General features: G+C 36.7%; 1 protein-coding gene across 1 annotated transcript in view; it reads left to right on the top strand.

Moving 5' to 3' along the window:
• The first annotated feature begins 1,144 nt into the window (after positions 1-1,144).
• Positions 1,145-22,069, top strand: part of slc24a4a (solute carrier family 24 member 4a) — a 94,083-nt gene continuing 73,158 nt past the window's right edge. Inside the window, exon 1 of the mRNA XM_056477034.1 lies at positions 1,145-1,631. Coding sequence (XP_056333009.1) covers positions 1,454-1,631 — 178 coding nt within the window. The 5' untranslated portion in view covers positions 1,145-1,453. The remainder of the gene's footprint in view (positions 1,632-22,069) is intronic.

Raw genomic sequence — 22,069 nt, 5'->3', positions numbered from 1 at the left:
TTATACTTTTTTTAAACACTGGTGAATAAAAATGTTAAACAAACAGCATTTATTTGAAATTGAAATATTATTAATCTGAATGATTGCTTTTGCAGTTGTTTTGGTAAATTTAATAGGCCCATGTCTGAGTTTAACCCTCCTGTCATGTTCATCTCTCGCACTTTACTTTAGTGTTCCCAGTCAAAATTGACCGCTGGTTTTATCTGCTATTAAATTAGCACAAAAACAGTTTTCAAAAGCAAATTTTTATTCAACATTCTTTAGCTGTGAACAATGTCTCAAAGTAGTGTTAAAGATGAATTTATTGAATTTGACATAAAATAACTGCAGTGAAATTACAAATAGCGAGTAAGTGAGTGAGTTGGGATGGTGTACAGTAAATGTGGATGTTTTCTTTTTTGTCTGATGGATGAATACAGTCTGCATAACTATTCATTTCCTATGGTGGTCACTTTTGACCGGGAACACCACAGGTGTAACGAGGTTGACTAAAAGACTCAAAATTCAATGAAAGAGGTGATCATCACATTGATGTTCAAATGTAGTGTGGAGGACATCATAAAGCCTTGAGGCAAACACAGTGTTTAAGAGTGTTTTAAGTTGTAAATTGGTCAGATTTGACCCAAACACGACAGGAAGGTTAAACGTTTGTACCATTGATCATATAATTAAGGCAAGCTGGTTAATATTCCCACCTAAAAAGGACATCCAAATGCAAAAACTGACCCACTGACAGAAAAATCACAGAACAAAACGACAATATCTGAATGTATAACAACTAGCTTGAAATAAAATCTCACCTTCGAAAATGACCTTCATCCTCTTTATTATAAAAAGCCTCCACAACATGCCTGTGAGAAGCCATGCCTTTCCCCAGGATTATAGTAGTCTAGTCTAGTGAGTGTAGTAGGCTCGGTGCGCCTACGTCACCAGCATCACGTGAACGCGCGTAACAGTCCCTCACATGTAGAAGTCACAGCAGCTGCATGAGAGGGAGATGAAAAACCTCAACTTGAGATCACGGATAATGAACAGCATGGATCCTAAAGACATTTAATTACAGGCTGAAGCTGTTGTTTATACATTTCACAATAACAAAACGTCAAGTGTATGCTTGGAAAAAAAGAATGTCACCAGAATCATCACCAGACAACCGTGAACATATCCAGTGATTAATTTCAGCTGATTATAATCGGCAGATTTCTCTCTCGCTCTCTCCCACTCTCTCTCGCAACAGGACACAATTCTTACGGTTGCTTTAATAGTTGAACGGCAGAGCGAGCGCGTGGACGCACCTGGGACTGAAGCTCACACATGCACTTGCACGCCGCGCGCTCTACTGCTTCACACGGGATCCGCGCGCCGGAGCTGGACTTGAGGAGCACTTCATCCCGAACCTGATTTTCCCGTGGTCCCGGCCATCTGTGTGTGGCTTCTGCTCGGAAGGGAGAAAATGAGCCAGCCACAGGCAAGCGAGGAGCTGGAGCAGAGCTGCAGCATAACGAAAAAGAGCATGATCACCAAGATTTTTAAAGTTCGCAAAAGGCGAGAGATGCTGTTCGTGCAGGTGTGCTTCATCTGCAGCGTCTTGTTTGTGGCGTGGTGTATGTCAGCGTTGCTCACCAAAACAGGTGAGTGGAGAGTGTTTATCGGTGTTTGGGTAAAGGTACACGTCGCTAGTTATGCGTGGCATTATTATTGTGTAGTGTGTTGTTAATGCGCCGTTACGCGGCAGCTGTAGGGGACGCGGTAGCTGTAGCTTTTTTGGGACGTCGGATGTTTAATTATTCACGGTGAGGATGTGGATGGAGGATACTGTTAGCGATGCGATCATTCTTTATTTTGGGATACACATGAGGAGGATTGGCAGCGTCTTTAAATCGTCCGTTATTATTTTGGCTGTTGGCATGGTTACACGTTGTACTTTAACGTTATATCCAGTAGTTGTAACGTTATCGCTGATGAGTATCGCGATGAATACACTAATTTCCAAAATATGTAATCTGCACAGACAGGCTGTTTATATTGATCTGGATTGTATATATTTAAAAATATAAGAATGGCAGCTTTCAGTGGCTAGCTGATAATTTATGCTGTGTAAGTTTGAACCGTACCAATAGGGGCGGAGTCAAACGTTTAGATGAGCGGGTTTGGATTTTGAGGGGTGGAAACTCATGCCATAATATCTGAGGGTGCTTTCACACTAGCACTTTTGGTCCGCAGTCGGGTTCGTTTGACGTCAGAGTTCGGTATGTTTAGTGTGAACGCTGTCTTCTGAACTTGGGTGCGCACCTGTGAACCTGACCTGAGTCCGCCCGAAAGACGTGTTCTGGGGTACGGTTAACTTCTGTTATGAATACAATCATACCAAATAACGGAAGAGAACCGCCAAGTGTAAAACAAACTTTAGTTTTCATAATAATGTTCATTCATGTGTGTATGTATCACCTACCTTGGCGACAAGCGGGACTGACCCAGTGCGAACACAGTGATAATGTTTGCTTGTCTCCACGACTTGTGCAGACATTGCATGATGATCTGAACATTTTAAGTTTTTTTTTTTTTTTTTTTGCAGCAGCAGATAGATGCAAGTGGCTCTCTGTGTTTTGGTAACAAAACCAAAAGATTCCGTAAAAGCAGAACACCATGATATGCTGACGTCTCCATTTTGGCACTTTGCTTTTATGGCAGCACTTTTAACCAAAGTCCCTTTTTTTTCATTTCAATTTAATAGAATTTAATTTTTATTGCAATTTTAGAACACAACATACAAGGGCAATAACAACATTATATTGACATCCAAACAAATACAATATAAGAAGAAAATAAAAAAATAAATAAAAAGATACAATTATTCAAACAACAAAATTTAAGGCTTTAAAATAATTAACAGTCCTTTTTGCTTTGGCATTTTTTGTTTCTTTTATTGTGCATAGGTAATAACCTATTTCTATTTAAAGTGAGTAAAATTTGTTTTTTTCATGCCTATTTACCGGAGTCCCTTTAAGGCAAGTAATTTCACTCTGCGGCCATCTTTGAAACACATCTCTGCTGTATTCCGTTGGGCATTCTGTCTGAATGGAGAAACAAAAATACTACAAAATTGCTTGCCAAGCTTATGATTAAATTTCATATTCGGAATCACCAATAAAATTAAACTACAACAGTCTTTTTAGTTTCATTTCTAAACTTTCGACTCACATAAAATCTGCAGAAACTCACGGCTGGTCTGAGCCCCTCCTGCAGAGATTCATCAGGCTATAGCGATGGCTGATTGGCTACTGTACTAGAAGGTGGTGCTTCATGTGCCGTGTTGACTATTACTTTTCCACATTCAAAACTATTCGCCTTATTCTTCGCTTATGAGCAGGCATAGCCATTTAAATGTTTTTGACACGAGACTTCCGGTCTCATTTACTTCCATTCATTTTTAGAAGTTAAAAACAGCTCGTTACGCTGCTTGATGTTGTAAACTGATATTTTCTTATTATATATTTTTACTTTGTCTGTATAATCATGCAAACACTTCTTTGTAAAGCAAGTAGTTTGATAGTTTTCTGCGGTATATTATTCCCAGTCATTTCTTTCAAAGGCAACTGAATCTGAAGTTCTAAAACAATCACAAAAACAAGCGCACTTCCGCATTGAGGAATAAGGTCAATCCAAGTGACACGTCTTGTGTATTCTATAGTCTTTGTTTTAACTAGTGACATGGACCATGTCCTGTGTCGCCATGCCAGTGACGCCATACATTCCTTGATTTATAGCAAACAGGAAAATACCAGACACTTTAATATGTTGTGTGTTTTATCAGACTGCACAGAGCAGTATTATAACAGAACCTTGAAATATATTGAGAATGATAAATCGCCGTGGTTCTTTCCCATGGTATTATGACTGGAAGAACCAGAAGCGTTGGACTGTGGCATAATTAAAGCTCCACTGCTTTCATTCCGCGTCAGTCTCTCATCAGCAATTGCTTCAGTGGTCTCGTTTCACTTTAGTGGCCTTCAGCTTTACTTTGCTTCATACTTCCATGATAATAAGTTTTGAATCCATTTAGCTCCATGAACATGATTTCCCAAATCAAGACCACAACTCCCATAATTCCACACTCTGTGATGGCGTCATCAAACATACGCCTTTGTTTGTTGTGAATATGTGCCCTCACGAGCCTTTAATTGAATTGGTGCCATGTGCCTTTAAATGTTGCTTGATTTCTTGAATATTGAATTAATTTATTTTTTACTGTAATGATTGATACACTTTACTGTACATGCTGTGTTAATGGGCTTTTGCATTGTATGAAGGTTTTTCTAATTCATATACTTTTTGCTGGAAATACTTGACAAATTTTGTTTAAGTTATTAAGTTAAGTTATTATATAACTTTAGCAAGGTTTCAGGAGACCAATGTTTAACATTCTGTCCAACTGGTAACATAAACCCTTTAATTTCAAAGAAAGCTATATATACAGTTGTGCCAATTGGGACCTCATCATTATCAACTGAACACTGGGTTTTAATGTTGTTTATGGTATATGAGCAATTCCAAGACAATCTTACGGCAATTCGTAACTTTTTTGATTTAATGGCTAATTCATATGAATTTATACAATCTCATTCATACAATTTAGTACAATTTGCTCCTCATTTGCTCCGGTTGGGTTCATGGGTTGGGTGCCATACCTCCTTTTTAAAGTCGTACGTTTTCGTATGACTGAACTCGTATGAATTCAAAGGAATTAGCCACTAAACTGACAAAACGTTAAATAGTTATGTTTCCTTGTAAGATCAGGCTGGCAATTCCATGCAAATGTCAACCTTGCCATAAAAAAAAAAAGTTTTTGCCAAAAAAAAAATAGCGAAACATTTTCTCAGTTGTTTGTGTAGGCATGTAGTTCACAGTACTGTAAAATGCAAAAAAATGTCTATCAGTGCTTTCAAAAAATAATATTTTATTAACCAGAGTCACATATGTGCTAATTTCGTCTAATCACGTCTGTCACAGCCATAACAGAGAGATGTCACATCATTAACAAAGCTTTTTCCTCCTAAATCTCTGCAGAACTGTTATTCTTTTGATTAGCATTATTTCTTTTGGAGTTTTGGAATTCAAAGAATTTCTACAAAGTATGTTGTAAACTGTAAACTCGCATACTATTTTGGTCACATCCACAATGCATGTTTATTTCCCTCATTTAACATATAAAATATATTCACAGATTGATATTTTTTCAGCTCTCGTAACACTGATGGTAGTTGCTTTGGAAAATATGAACTGATGTTTCAATATATAATAATAATAATGATAATAATTATTATTATTATTAGAATTCCTTACATTTGTACAGCGCTTTTTTGGACACTCAAAGTGCTTTATCTCCTCATCCACCGCCAGTATATAATATAATATAATGTAATGTAATAAAATAATATAACACAGGCAACGCGGTGGCGCAATGGTTAGCACGTTTGCCTCACAGCAAGAAGGTTGCTGGTTCGAGCCTCAGCTGGGTCAGTTGGCATTTCTGTGTGGAGTTTGCATGGTCTCCCCATGCTCCAGTTTCCAGTGAATTAAATAAACTAAATCGCCCGTAGTGTATTTGTGTGAATGGGAGTGTATAGGTGTTTCCAAGTGATGGGTTGCAGCTGGAAGGGCGGCGTAAAACATGTGCTGGATAAGTTGGCAGTTCATTCCGCTGTGGTGACCCCTGATTAATAAAGGGACTAAGCCGAAATGAAAATCAATGAATGAATGAATATAATGTAATATAACATATAATATTAACAAACACATTTTCTGTTTTTGCTGCAAATGTCACACCATAACACCCATAACGCTGGAATTACTCCTCTTAAACAGTTCTAGAGTTTTATATAGTGGTCTGTTGTTGTTGTTGGGACGTTAATATTTTTATGCTAAACACGAAGCCTTATAAAATAAACTTTTTATCTGCTGTACATGTCAGCCAGAAGACATGTGGGCCTGGACAATGAAAGGACTAATTTAGAATCCAAAAATGTATTTACATTTATATTACAGAAGCAAATCTTAATTAAGGATTCTTATCTTATCTTGCATGATCACATCTTGTCTAGTTAGGAAATCCTAAAAGAACAGTATGCCTTTAATTTTAGTTTTGCAGAGATTGACATATTGATAAATGCTGTAGAAAATGTGAAGCCTGTTCTATTTTCCAAGTCTCACAAAGATAAAGTAAGAAAGTGGGAAAAAAGTTGCCAAAAATGTACAGCATCTCCAATATGTGGCATTTCTCTTATTGTAGACTGTGAAGAAAATGATTACCAGTCTTGTAAGTGAAACAAAAACAAAAGAGAAATGTACTCTACAGGCACAAAAAAGGGGATACAATTTGGTCTCTCACTCAATTTTTTGTTGATTTCATCATTTCGAACTAGGGCTGCACGATATTGAAATTTTTGTTTCTTTTTCTTTTTTTTTTCTGCAATTTGTTGCAATATACATAATATAATAAATTGCTATGTAATTTTACCAGATTACTTAACTCTTTTTAGATTGATTGGAATGATTTTTTAGGGGAGTGAAATATATATTTTTTAATGTAATTTATTATATATGGGCGACGCAGTGGCACAGTAGGTAGTGCTGTCGCCTCACAGCAAGAAGGTCACTGGTTTGAGCCTGTGTGGAGTTTGCATGTTCTCCCTGCATTCGCGTGGGTTTCCTCCGGGTGCTCCGGTTTCCCCCACAGTCCAAAAACATGTGGTACAGGTGAATTGGGTAGGCTAAATTATCCGTAGTGTATGAGTGTGAATGTGTGTGTGTGTGTGGAGGTTTCTCAGAGATGGGTTGCGGCTGGAACGTGCTGGATAAGTTGGCGGTTCATTCCGCTGTGGAGACCCCGGATTAATAAAGGGATTAAGCCGAAAAGAAAATGAATGAATTTATTATATACATACCATACAGTATAATAACAAAATACAGTCATAAGCACAATGGAGTAGGGCTGCACAATATATACATGAGATTTGTGGATTCACAGCAAAGTATAACCATAGCAGAGTGAAACTTTATCATTTGCATCTGTTTTAAAGGGATTCAAGAGAGTTTAAAGCATTCGAGCACAGAAAATACATTTGTAAATTTTAAGAGAAATTATTGTACTGCATTATTACAATAAGACTGTGTTTCATAATTCAGTTTTTATACCTGAATACTGTTTGACTCCCCAGAACACTATGAAAGCACTGTTTATTTTACTTTTGTTTCGTTGCTCTATTGTAATTATTTTTGCTCACAATGTTTTTGTTATTATGTATACATGATTCACACTCTTAGAAATTTTCTTAATCAATCCGAATTAATGATTTTCTTCCCAAACAGAGCTATTTAAGCCATCTGGTGAAGTTGTATTCATATCGCAATATATATCACAGAAAAACTAAATATCGCAATGTCCGATTTTTCCAATTTCATGCAGCCCTACAATGGAGCAAATAAACGGCGATTTATGGTTTTCAGGGAAGAGTCTAACAGTATTCAGTTACGGAAATTGAATAATAAAATTTAAATTAACAATAGTCTTGATCATACAAATTGTTCAATAAAATGAATCTTTATTAAACTTCTTTATGCTTCTTTATGCATGCTTAAAATGCTTACGTAGCTACAGGCCTTAAAACACATGCACATGATTAACTTTCACTCTATTATGCTTCCATTCTGCAGTCTTCTAAAATTGACCTGTGGTTCCTGGTCATTTATAATCCCAACTCAACACTGGATATCTTGCGATGTGACTATTGCAGACACACGCATTGGCTGTTTCTCAATTCCAAGAACACAGAGAACGGACTCGCGTTCTTGTGGATTCCGGTCTTGCCAAGGAAAAACGAACTCGGGAGACTGTGAGAACAGAGAACGTCCTGTGAGAAATGAGATGCTGCGTTCCTCCCTGGGTCTTCCTGATGGTGACATGACCTTCACACATTTTTAATGAAAAATTATTTAAATGTTACAGCATTCATACAACGATTATTTGTTTTTCTCCTTTTCACAATATGGTTAAAAACCTTACAAATATACTTTGCACAATACAAATAAAACAGATTTTAAAACTATTTTCAGCAAATAAACACCCTAAATGTGTTTATGCCTTTAATAAGATTTTCATGTCCATGTTTACTTTCACCGTCTCATTTAGGGAAACTCCTGAGATAAATAAGTTATCTCTCCGAACTTTAATAATAAATCTATATAAAATGCTGCACTTCCCACCTCCTTTATTCAGTCGCAATGACTTCTGGGACTTCTCGAGCGAGTTTTGCACTCAAGTCTGCATCGATGCGTCCTCGATATCAAGAATGCATCTGGGAATTTTCACGCGTCCTCTGTTCTTGCGGTCTTGAGTTTTGGAACTGAACTTGGGTAGTAGATTATGACGTTACACCAGAACACGAGGACACAAGAACGCTGAAAATGCATATTGAGAAACAGCCTTTGCGATATTGATGCACAAACGATATATTGTGCAGCCTTATTTTAAACCACGTAATGCTGAAACTAATAATGTTGCATTGTAATAAATTTCTTAATTCGGTATTAGATGAATTACAATTAAAACGTATATAAAGGTACATTATTAGAAAAGTTAAACAGTCAATAATCAGCAAGCAAATTACTATCAATAACACAAATAAATACAGCAGAACAATAATGTAAATAAAAAAACACTGTTTTTTTTCCTCAAGTATAGTAAGCTAAAAGTCTTACCCCTTACCTCTACCCCTCGTTTTACGAGTTCCCGCGAAGGGTCCGTGGTGTCCGAATTTTTTTTTTAGCTTGAAGGCGTAGGGCTAAAGCCAAGGGTAGATACCCCTTCAAACGAAGATTTTTCAGGACCACACTTGAAACCAAGGGCTAAGAAAATTTCCCAGAATACACCAGCCACAGCTGCACCCGGAAGCAAGGAGATCCACAAATTAGTATTTATTTATTTTTGTCATTATTACAAATTTTTAGCAAGCAAGCAAGCATATGTTTTAATATATTTTTAACCGCATTCATGTTTTACCGTCATGCTATAAAAAAAGAACTGCTAAAATAAAAACCGCTGCAATCTATAATTCCTTATAATAACTTCTGTACAGCAGTCCAGCAACATTCTGACACTCGATGACACTCAAATACCCTGTAAGAAAAGTCTAGTGGCTGGAAATGAGCTTTTTACAGTGTCTGCTATAATGTTAATGTTGTTTTGGTGTGTTTACATAGATGAATATGGCCACGGTGTAAATGCGAAGTATAGTTATTAACGTATTGCCACATTTGATCATTATAATAACATGATATATGCCTTCAGTGATTTCCTGAAGATAAATATAAAAAAAAAACACAACTGGAATAACTATAGCAGTCGCGATTTGTCTGATCTCATATGTAGCAAGAGATCGCGATGACATGATTCTTAAGGGTAAACTTTGAAGCTCTTCCCCTTAGCACTCGTTTTTAAGGGCCAAGGGGAAGGGGTAGGGGTACTAAAATGGAATTGGGATTGGGCCTAAGTCTAACAACAGTGATTTTTGTCTTTTTCATTTGAATAAAATGTTAATAAAACAATAGGCTGCTCCCAGTTCCTGAACAACTGTTTACTTTGTACTTTAAAAGACAGATAATTCAATATTATTTGACATGTAGGCCATTTAGCCTACTGAAGTGCAATAACATGTCAAGAACTCAGCATTTGTGCAGAGACAGAGATGCACGCATGCGAATTAAGATTGTGATGGTATCAAAACCTTGGATAACTAAATCATGAGATCACAGTATTGTGCTTACTGCTTTAAAATATGTTCTTTTAAAATGTCTGGGTAAAAAAAACAACACATTTTCCCTCATTAAACACAATATATATAATAAAAAAAAAACATTTAACATATTTTGAACAGTAGCTTTTGATGTGATGGGTCCATTTCTGCTGGAGGTCCTGTTGCGCTAAAAAAGAATTAAATAAAATAGTCGCAAAAAAACATGTAAAAAAAACTATACATATATCGTAGGAACGGCATAACAGAAAATTCTGATGATTTTAAAACCTTTTGCAAACTGCGGTAAACCTTTAAAACCAGTTATCGTTCCATATGCACTAGTATTGGGTTTCTGCAGCGTCTTGCACTGGAATCTTTAAACTGATAAAACCTGAAGCGCACGAGTTTCAGCATTAACTCTGAGATGAGCCTCTTGATAAATAAAGTGTGCTGGGCCGTAACACCATAAAAAACAGCTTCAAGCGGCCTGAATGAGAGTGTGAGAGGAGTGTGGACATGGGGGACTGCGGTGTGTCAGAGAGTGAGCAGCAGCCAGGGTATCAATACTGCACCTGTACCATCTCTCACCTCACGCTGTCTTTTAAGCTAATGGACAAAAGGCCACTTCATACTCGCACTTTAACACTTGTTTAATAATTTATTCATGCTGGCTATACACAGCGAAGGCTATAGAATACACAAGACATGTCACCCGTATAATTTTAAATGGGGAAAAGTGTAACGGTCAATATGGCGAGTGAAGCCCCGCCTACTCAGTGTTTCCCCTACCATTGTATAAGGGGGCGCCCCGCCCTCCCAACGGCTGTACCCGCCCCCCTTGAAGTCACATTAATTGTATTATCTATATAGCGGCAGATCACAACTTAATAAACAAGCTAAATAGCCGTATGTAATATCTTATTTTCACAACAGCATGTCATTTCTGTTCTGCACTCACGTCATTGCAGCCAAAATAAATACAGATGCAGACATCCCAAGTCTCTCAAGTTATCATTTGTTTGCGGGCATCCGGAAGTCTCTATGCATTTGCGGGAGACTCCCGGATGCCCGCAAACAAATGATAATCTCCCGCATTCTTTTGATTCCTTCCCTGCTCTTCAGATACGTTGCGCACATCCCATGCTGTGATGCGAGCAGAGCTATCTCCTCTATCTAGTGTCTAGTTATCATCTGTCCCGGAAGCTCTGCGTGTCTTCCGCAAATTTATACCGACTCCGTGATCCCCCAAAATGAATTAAAATACCCGGAAATCATGGCGACGAGAGTGATTTAGCAAGTGAACAGAAGGTGAGATGCACAGTGATGGTCTAAACATTACATTTGGTAAGTTAAATGAATAAAGATATTGCGTGTGCAAATCTCCCCCCCTCTCTCATTGAGAGATCTGCTGTCAATAGTTGGAGACGAGAAAATTATTTAAATGGTTTTGCATGTATTTAGGCCCTTTTTACATATAACAACTGAAAGTTCTGTGTTTTTGACTATTACAAATTCACTAAAAGCTGGCTGGAATTATTAGATAACTTTAACATCAATATTTAATAATAAAACTTTTTGTAATGCACTCATTGCTATAATACGTAGTTTATGGAGCCTGTTTCCTTTTAGTAAACAAGTATTAGATATATAGATGTGCATTTTAACTAATTTTCATCTTTCATCATTTGCAATTTTTTCAAATTGCATTGTTTGTCATTTTTCTCTGGTGGTTCATTTTTATCAGGACCCCTGAAAAATAAGGCACTAAGCTGATGTAAAATGAATTATTTTCTGTAAAGCTGCTTCTGGCCATGACATGTTCACATCTACATTTTTATAAGAAACATGTTAAATACATGTCTCAATAAAGGGGCCAGACATTTCTGACTTTCCATACCAAGAGACTCAGGAAATGTTCTTCCAGAAGTCTATAAAGATTCATTGCAATACACCATTTGTGAATAAAAAGATATAAAATAAATGTCAATTTATAATTTACAAACAGTTGTACAGTTCAAATAGTTGTTCAGTTATTTACTGCTGTCATTAAAAGACCATGACTCATTGTGTCAGTGTGAGTCTGAACAGCTATGCTGCGTTGGGCCAGGTCGCGCCGCAACCCCAATACCATTTGTGGCAATTTTGGTTAGTTTTCAGCTCTGTATTGTTGAGGTTTTCTTGGTGTTTCTGTCAACTGTTTTTTTGCAACTAAAATATTTTCGCAGAAAGGTACTCTGGCTTGGTACCTACATCCTGTAAGTAAGTTTCTATTAGGGGTGTCAAATGAATGGTTTCTTTGATGCATTGCGATGAAGATGTGGAAAATTCAGTATTAGTGCTAGACAGAATCTGCGTACATTTTTTTGCTATTTCTACTGAGAATTTTGTAAAATCTGTGGATTTATACAGAATGATTTTAGGAGTATCGTAACTACAAACTTAATTTATGAAATAAAAAAATAATCACTTTTTTACTTTCATAGAATGTTTACAATGCAAATCCAATGAGATCCGCTTATCTGGTAAACAAAGCAAGTCTCATATAATATCTCTACTAAAAGACAGAACATATTACTTTACAAACTGTATTGTAAATAAATCATATGTACATTTTTTTATATTACTGTTATATCACAATAATATTAGTGAAATTAATTTAATAAGGTAAATACATAGACTCAATGATAGGCTAAAAATTTGCTGAAATCTGCGGATTTCTGCAGGCTCAGATTCCTTGTGGGCCTTGTCATAACCAATACATTTTTATTTTTAATATTATTATTTTAAGGGGGCTTTAACATTTAATTGGGACAGGACATTGGAGGTTACAGACAGGAAAGTATTGGGAGCAGAGAGAGGGGAAGGGTGAATACAAAGAACCATGGTGATACAGTATATGTTGGAGCTCTTAACCACTAGGCTTTTGGCGCTGACAATCATAATCAATTCTAACATACTGACGTCATTTATCGCATATGTGTTATGTCAAGTTAGCATAATATGGCGAGAGAGGCAAGGCGCAAGTGTGTGGAGTTTAAAACTATTAGGCACAATTCATGGCTTGTGTCTTTCATTGACACTGAAGGTACTGTGTTCAGCATATATGAGAACACCCCCCGCTAATCTCTCATTTAAATTAATATTTTCTGTAGGATGCTTTGCATTTTATATTTGTGCATATACATTAGTTTAGTCAGTACTGAAGCCAAATTTGGAGCTTATCCAACAAAATAACTTCAATAATGGTTCAAAAATTAGTAGCCCAAATTTATATGTTAGGGAAAAATATTAAATACAATTTTTAAAAATAGCAAAAATCAAGAGAAACTAAAATATATGTACAATTGTGCTGAAATGTTGTAGTTTTGTAATTTTTTGCAACATTTTTGAATGAATTTAAATGTATTATTTTTCCATTTCTAAAGATTTTCTTTGACTAAAATATCATTTAAAAAAAATATCTGTTTAACAAATCTGTTTTGTTCAAAAGCACCAAAATATATTAACCAAATTCAATGAGAAATGGATAAAAATTCATTTTCAAAATGGGGTGTACTCATTTATGCTGAGCACTGTACAGTATAACCCCCAGAACCCCTATTTCATTCCCTGTTAATTGAGGCATGTCCTCTAATGATCATTAGAACCAATCACAGTCATTTCTGTTGAGCGCATGAACACAATAGCCAATCATGCTCACTCAAAAGCGATCAAAAAGCTGGAGATACTGGCATCTCACTTTTTTTATTTCAGTACTTTGTTTTTTGCACATTTATTATTTAATTTTCTGTGTTTGCTCTAATTGCTCTTTCTCTCTTTTGTGCTTGTACTTGAATTTTGTTTGATACATTCAAGAAAAGTGTTTTCTTTGAGCAGGAAAAATTAAAAGTTCAGTTCATATATCTGACTGCATGTATTAAAAAGATTAAATAGTTTTCTTGTGAAGTAAATTGTCAAACCTTGAAGGGAAGGCAGCATTAAAGCATCCAGTAATTGAATTGAACAGAACTGATTACTTAATAATCATAACTGAAGCATGAACCAAGATTCGTACACTACATTGGCACGCAGACATTTTCTGAAACAAGGCAAATATAAATATAACAAATATGGAATCATCCTGGCACCTTTAAGATTAAATGAAACGAATTTAGTGAAGTACACATTTTCTGCTCTATGGTATATGTAAGTAGTATAATAGGTTATCAAAAAATAAAGTTAGATCTTGGTTCTGTGAATCAGTTCTTGATTCAATTTGATTTAGGCTTTTCACTGAAAAGTAAGCAGATGGATATGAGCGTGTGGGATTAAAGCAAGTTAAATGATTGGATACGTTTTTTTAAGATCTAGAAGGGACATTTTGATCGAATTTTACAAGGTCAAGGTTTGTTTTTAAGAAATATTTTAAATTCTGATGACTTTAAGCAGGTCAGGTTGAAAAGCATGAATATTAAGCCAACATATGTGTGCATTGCATGGAGGAAATAAGGTCATACAAGTTTGTAAAAGCCATGAATTCGTTACATGAAAATAGTTTTGTGCAGAGCTCCGCGTCCATCGTTGATCATTAGCCGGCAGACTGTCTAATATCGAAAGAGACAGATTTTTTTTTATCTCTTCTTAAGAGTGCTGTGAAAGAAGGTGAAGAGGGAATTTGTGGGAAAGCAGTTTTTATGAATTGAATTGCAAATTACATCTGTAAGATAGATGGAGGGTATAGCGATCTCATGTGTAAATGTAAGTGTGTAGATGAAAAGCGTCCTATAGATCAAGGACACAGCGAATGAAATCAGTTCCAGGGAGTCTCACACAGATAATGATTTAAGCTGGTTGTTGTACATTTCATGGCAGTTTGTCAGTTCAATAGTTCACCACAAAAAATAAAAATTGACTTGCTCTCATGTGCTTGCAAAACCCATACAACTCTTTATTTTATAATAAAGGTTTAATTATCAGAACCCAGATAAGAGACTTGCCACTCTATTGAAAGTCATTTCACCCAAAACTCTGATTTAAATACTCAGAAAGGGAAAAGGATCATAAAATCATTCAGATTAAATCATGGATCATTTCAGATTTGGCCACAGAAGCAGTGAGGTTCATTGTTGAATGTCACAGCATGTTTGAGGTTTGTTCTTGCATGTCAAGCAGATGTGGTTGAGCTGATCAGTGTTAATATGTGAGTAAAAGCATCATATAAACAGCCATGTCTCTTCAGAAGACTTGGACTAAATGGTTTTAAATTGATTTCCGTTTTTTTCTCTCTCTCTTTACAAACATTTTGAAGAGGTTTGGCCAAATAAACTTTCAACGAAGGGACAGAAATATCCAAATAATAATTTGTTTTCCAAAAATTTACGAATGGCATAAGTGTGAGTTAATAATGACAGATGTTTCAGTAGGTCTGGACAATATGCCCAAATTTATGTCATGATTTATTTCTTAAATACAGTCAATACTTTAATAGCTCTTGTGTGTGTATATATAAAGCCTCATAAAACCGCTGAGTACGCCCACAATGGATGTCTGTATAAAAGCCTGAAACGTTTAATCTTTTTAAAATGTCTATTAACCTCATTCTATAAAATTATATACTATTTTGGAAATAAAAAAGAACAGATAATAAATAGATGGTCACCAATTTATTTATCCTTCATATAAATGTGAAATAACAGCCTGATCTCACGGGAAAACGTAAGTATTTTACGTTTTGTCAGTGTAGTGGCTAATTCGTATGAATTCAGTCATTCAGTCGTACGTAGATATGATTTTAAAAACGAGGCGTGGCACCTGACCCCACCCCTAAACCCAACCGTCATTGGGGCAAATCGTACTAAATTGTACAAATTAGATTGTACGAATTCATACGAATTAGCCACTAAATCACGAAAAGTTACGAATTGCTCTGAGATCATGTTGGAAATAATCATAAACCATCAAACAAACAAAGACTCACCTATTAATGTTTTTACTGTTTAACATTGCAATTTGTTTTTATTGGCTGAACTAATAAAAAGACTGCTTCAGCCAGGATAAATAATGAATGAAAAAAGGACTAGGCAAAAACAAAAACGCATGCTGCATGGACTTCTCATTTGACAACTAATGTTGGGGATGGTGATTGCTGATGTTTCAGGAACATGTTGACTTAAACTCTATGATATCTCATCTTCTGACTATCAAAGTTGTCAAAAATACTGAATTCAGTACCAGTAAATTTAAATCCAACTAGGGCGTCACGGTGGTTCGGTGATTAGCACAATCGCCTAACAGCAAGTATCGGTTGCTCTTTCGCATATTTATAATGCGTATTTATATAGCGCATTTATTGTGTATGGCCATACACCCAAAGCGCTTCACAATCATGAGAAGTGGTATCTCCACACCACCACCAGTGTGCAGCATCCACTTAGATGATGCGACAGCAGCCACAGGACAACGACGCCAGTGCGCTTGCCACACACCAGCTATTGGTGGAGTGGAGAGAGTGTGATGCAGCCAATTCAGTGGATGGGGATGATTGGGAGGCCGTGATCGGTAGGGGCCAATGGAGGGAATTTGGCCAGGAAACTGGGGTAACACACCCATACTCTTTACAATAAGTGCCTTGAGATTTTTAATGACCACAGAGAGTCAGGAACTCAGGTTAATGTCTCTTCCAAAAGATTGAGCTCACTGACCATATAGTGTCCCCTTCACTTTACTGGGGCATTAGGACTCACACAGACCACAGGTTAAGCGCCCCCTACTGGCCTCACTTCCAACAGCAACCTAGTTTTCCCATGTGGTCTCCCATCCAGGTACTGACCAGGATCAGCCTGGCTTGGTTTAAGTGAGTAACCGGTCTTGGGCTGCAGGGTGATTTGGCAGTGAAATATCACACTTAAACAATATTTATATATTAGTCCTCTTAATTTTTTTCCCGATTGTCTAGAGAACAAACTACTGTGATACAATGACTTGCCCAATTAAGCTAATTGACCTAGTTAAGTCTTTAAATGGCAAATTTGGCTGTATACTAATATCCAAGGGGCTAATAATTCTGAATTAAACTGTATATTGCAGATATTAACCCCTTACTGTTATCCAGATGAACATTTTTACTGTAGCTTTTTTTTTAACAGAATATGTATGTTTTTCCATAGACCATAGGTTATTCTAATCCAAGCACAGATCAAACAGGCACTCCAAGCACATCTCCAATACAAATGACTGTCTCATTACAGGGGATTTTGCATCACGCTCTTCCACTTTACTCTCGTTGTCTCCTAAGTGTACAGCATTGCCGTCTGGCTGAGCAATACTGGTGGGTGCAGTTGAGTTTAATTATGCCAAAATTACAAGCGGCTTAAGGGATTACCTGCACATGATATTGTAATGATGAGGATGCTGAATATGTGCTTTCTGCTTAATGGCTCTGCGGATGCTGGCATATCTGATAAGCCTGTCAGGAGTCCATCTGGTGTGCACTCGCGCTGTGATTACAGAACCTCACACCTAACACGGGGCCAGCTTCCCGAATCTCGTTCCTCTTGCACCTTCTCATCGTCCTCCACCGAGAGCTGGTGTGGGCAGAAAATGCTGCTTAATGAACTTTTACGTCTGCCGAGTTCATTATCCTGTCCTCCTTCTGTGACTCTTCGTTATACAACTTTACGGGCTCTTTTTTTCCTCCGCTTCTCATAAGCTGTAAGTGGGTCATTCTGTTCTTGATTTAGGAGCAGTTGGAATATTTTGACAGGTTTTGCTGCAGTACATTTTAGTGAGTGTGTGTTTCTTTTTCACTTTGTCTGGCTATTTCTAATGTACTTCATGGAGCATTAATAGAATTAGAAATGGCTAGTGGAAGTGCACTATATGGGGATAATTTAATCTTAGAATGAAATCATTATTTTGCAAATAATGAAAGCAGTTTATATGTGCATGCAGTAGGTTTATTTTTATTGCAGCCACTTTGTTAGGTACACCTTACTAGTACCAGGTTAGACCCGTTTTTGCCTTCAAAACTGCCTTTAAACTTTTGTGGCTTGGATTCAACAAGACACTGGAAATATTCCTCAGAGATTTTGGTCCATATTGACATGATAGCATCACACAGTTGCTGCAGATTTGTTGGCTGCCCATCCATGATGCGAATCTCCCATTCCACCACATCCCAAAGGTGCTCTGTTGGATTGAGATCTGGTGACTGTGGAGGCCATTTGAGTACAGTGAACTTATTGTCATGTTCATGAAACCAGTCTGAGATGATTCACACTTTATGAAATGGCATGCTATCCTGCTGGAAGTGGGTACACTGTAGTCATAAAGGGATGGACATGGTCAGCAACAATACTCAGGTAGGCTGTGGTGTTGACACGATGCTCAATACTGTACTAATGGACCCAAACTGTGACAAGACGGTATCTCCCACACCATTACACCACCACCACCAGCCAAAATCGTTTATACAGGGCAGGATGTATGCATGCTTTCATGATGTTGACTCCAAATTCTGACCCTACCATCCGAATGTCACAGCAGAAATCAAGACTCATCAGACCAGGCAATGTTTTTCCAATCTTCTATTTTCCAATTTTGGTGAGCCTGTGTGAATTGTAGACTCATTTTCCTGTTCTTAGCTGACAGGGGTAGCACCCAGTGTTGTCTTCTGCTGCTGTAACGTGTTGTGTGATCAGAGATGCTCTTCTGCATACCTCAGTTGTAAAGAGTGGTTATTTGAGTTGCTGTTGCCTTTCTATCTACTGGAACCAGTCTGGCCGTTTTCCTCTGGCATCAACAAGGCATTTGTGCCCACAGTACTGCTGCTCACTGGATATTTTCTCTTTTTTTAGACCATTCTCTGTAAACCCTAGAGATGGTTGTTTGTGAATCAGATCAGCAGTTTCTGAAATACTCAGACATGCCTGTCTGGCACCAATAACCATGCCATGTTCAAATTCACTTAAATCACCTTTGTTCCCCATTCTGATGCTCTGTTTGAACTGCAGAAGATCGTCTTGAACATGTCAACAGCCCTAAATGAATTGTGTTGCTGCCATGTGATTGGCTGATTAGAAATTTACATTAATGAGCTGTTGGACAGGTGTACCTAATGAAGTGGCCGGTGAGTGTATGTACATGGATCATTTTTATTTTAGCTATTTCTTCTTCTTTTTTTTTTTTATCTTGTTGTAATGATAGTAAATTCAGAGTGTTCTAAATGGGGAAGGTTTGTTGTTTGGATAAAACAATATATCTCTGTACAGGCTTTCCTCACACCACATATGCTCTCTATAGTCCTCTTGCCAGTTCCTCGAGCAATGCAAAGTGTGATATTCTTAAAAACAGTTCAAACACAATTAACACCATTTAAATACACTTTAACTACAGACGTCTTATTACTCGCTTGTAATATCTGGGGTGTATCAGAGAAACTACACTACCTAACTAAAGACTTGTAATTAATCCCAGTTGTAAGAGCAACAAATAACAACTTGACTTCTAGTTGATCATTTAGAAAAGTGGCAGAAGGTAGATTTTTCTCATGAATCATCTGTTGAACTGTATCCCAATCATCACAAATATTGCAGAAGACTTACTGGAACCTGCATAGACCCAAGATTCTCACAGAAATCAGTCAAGGCTGATGAAGGAAAAATCATGATTTGGGGTTGCATTCAATATGGGGTGTGCGAGAGATCTGCAGAGTGAAAGGCAACATCAACAGCTTGAGGGATCAAGACATTTGTGCTGGTAAATTACATTACAAACCACAGGAGAGGGCAAATTCCTCAGCAGGATAGCGCTTCTTCTCATACTTCAACCTCCACATCAAAGTTCCTGAAAGCAAAAAAGGTCAAGGTGCTCCAGGATTAGCCAGCCCAGTCACCAGACATGAACATTATTGAGCATGTCTGGGGTAATATGAAGGAGGAGGCAGAATACAAAGATGAATACAAAGAATCTTGATGAACTCTGGGAGTCCTATAAGAATAAACTATAAACTTTCTTTGCCATTTCAGATGACTGTATTAATGAATTATTTGAGTCATTGCAGAGATGTATGGATGCTGTCCTCTAAGCTCATGGGAGTCACTGCACTATGACTTCATATTCTATACTGTACATTATTTCTGTTAAGTGACAAGACTTTAGTCTAAGTAAAGTCAGACCTTAATGACCTAATGAAATAATTAAAAATCAAGCCATGATCATGTTTTATTTTGGTGAAATAAGTGTAATCTGGTGGCTTTGATATCTTTATATAAGCCAGTTCTGACACCAAATGGTCAACTAGAAGTCATTATTTGTGGTTCCAAAAACTTGGATAGGCGACAAGACTTTTGTCAGATACTGTACACACCTCGAGTCAATCAAGTCATGATTGTTGTTGTATGTGGTTTAAATGAAATTCTATATTTATTAAGCCACTCTGAGTGCATGGTTAAGTTAATAATAACATTTGGGACGTGTGTGTGTGTGTGTGTGTGTGTGTGTGTGTGTTTGTTTGTTTGTTAGTTTTATTTTTTTCACAAACAAATTTGTTTCTAAACTGGTTGGAAACCTAAAGTTTTCAGAGCAATTGAGTTCAAATTGGGTTGGGTTGAGTTCAAATTGGATTTAAAATGTTTTGAAATTCAAAACACATTTCATGCTTAATGCACAACAGCTGTTTGTTTTCTCTTTGAGTTGTACATATAATTAAGTAACTGATTCAATTAATCAAATGACTAATCATTGTTTTATGAATCATATTTAAATGATTCTGCACCTTGTTAATTTATGAATCAGATTACATTGCTGGCTGCATGCAATAAAAACAGCATGACCAAAAACAGAGAAAATCAGATTGCTTGTTGTTGTAGAGTGTGTAATTTGATCTTCAGACGAAAAAAAATGCAGAGAGTTCACAGGTTTGATTCAGTTTAAATAAACTCTGGTGCAATTGTTCTGGAAGTATGGTTTGTTTGAAGAATTTGTTCAGACTTGGAAAGTTTGTTTTGATTAAACTAAACTGTTCTTATTCAATTGTACTGTTAGTTAGGTTCATTTGAATTAGCGTGAATGCATATGAACCTTGTTGTGTATCAAGAAAGAGGACTGAAACTCCTTGTTTTCTGCAAATAAACTCTTGTGCCCTTCAACTGAAAAAACAAGTGCATTGTGGACCAGAGGCATCTAAATAAAAGTAGTACATATCACAAGATGCACAAAAGTACTGAGTGCTCAATCATATCATGTTTTCTCTGCAAAGTCACTGTGTTGCCCATTACAGTGAAAGCCCCTATTAAAAAATAGTTCACCCCAAAATTTAAGTTTACTCCCCTTCAAGTGATTCCAAACCTATTTGAGTTTCTTTCGTCTGTTGAAAGCAAAAGATATTTGAAGAAAGCTGGAAACCTGTAACAACTTGCCTTCCATAGTAGGAAAGTCAGTGGTTACAGGCTTCCAGCTTTCTTTAAAGTATCTTCTTTTGGGTTCAACAGAAGAAAGAAACTCAAGATAGGTTTGTAATGAGTAAAGGGTGTGTAAATATTGATCTCTTTACAGTCATTTCACCCTGTGCATCTCAGATATGCATCTGCTATCTTTATGAATGGGAAAACATCAATTTTCCAAAAAATTTTTTTTTTCAAGCTTATGATTAATTTTCAGATTTTGAATCGCCAATAAAAATGAACATCTTCCTAATGAATTTTGGTTATAAACCTTCGAATATTTTGTTCAGGCTGCACAAGCTAATGCTCATGCACACCCAAAGAGAACAAAAGAGAACATCAACCTCATTTATGACTGTTTATGAACACAATCAGACGTCATTTGGTGAATTAACTATGTATCTACCATAAGAATCACTAACTTAAATGTTGCACAATAGCTAGTATCCCCTAAATAATGCAGTGCTGGTCTTATGTAATTTCTAACGTATTCCTGATGGCAAATCTCCTCCCATAATAACATCGCCCACAAACTTAAAAACAAAAAGTTTGTTCAAGCGTTTGCATTAAAATAATGAAAGCAGATAGCTTCAGATGACTTTTTATTAGTTTCATACAGATTACAAAACCAGAGAACATTTTGTTTTCAGTTGGTTCATTTAAAAGTAAGTATTTTTCTCATGTCTGTGAGGAAAAGTATTCATTGAGATTCCAACGTGTTTGTTGACCCCAGAGAATTCATAACAATAAAGCAACAAAGATCACCTTCTATTAGTTTCATACAGATTACAAAACCGGAGAACATTTCTTTTCAGTTGTTGTTAATTTATTTAAATGTAGATATTTTTCGATGTCTGT

This window comes from Danio aesculapii, chromosome 17, assembly GCF_903798145.1.
Source record: "Danio aesculapii chromosome 17, fDanAes4.1, whole genome shotgun sequence".
In the NCBI taxonomy this organism is placed as follows: domain Eukaryota; kingdom Metazoa; phylum Chordata; class Actinopteri; order Cypriniformes; family Danionidae; genus Danio; species Danio aesculapii.
Note: the sequence above shows the minus strand (reverse complement) of the source record. Positions and strands in the feature narration are given on the sequence as shown.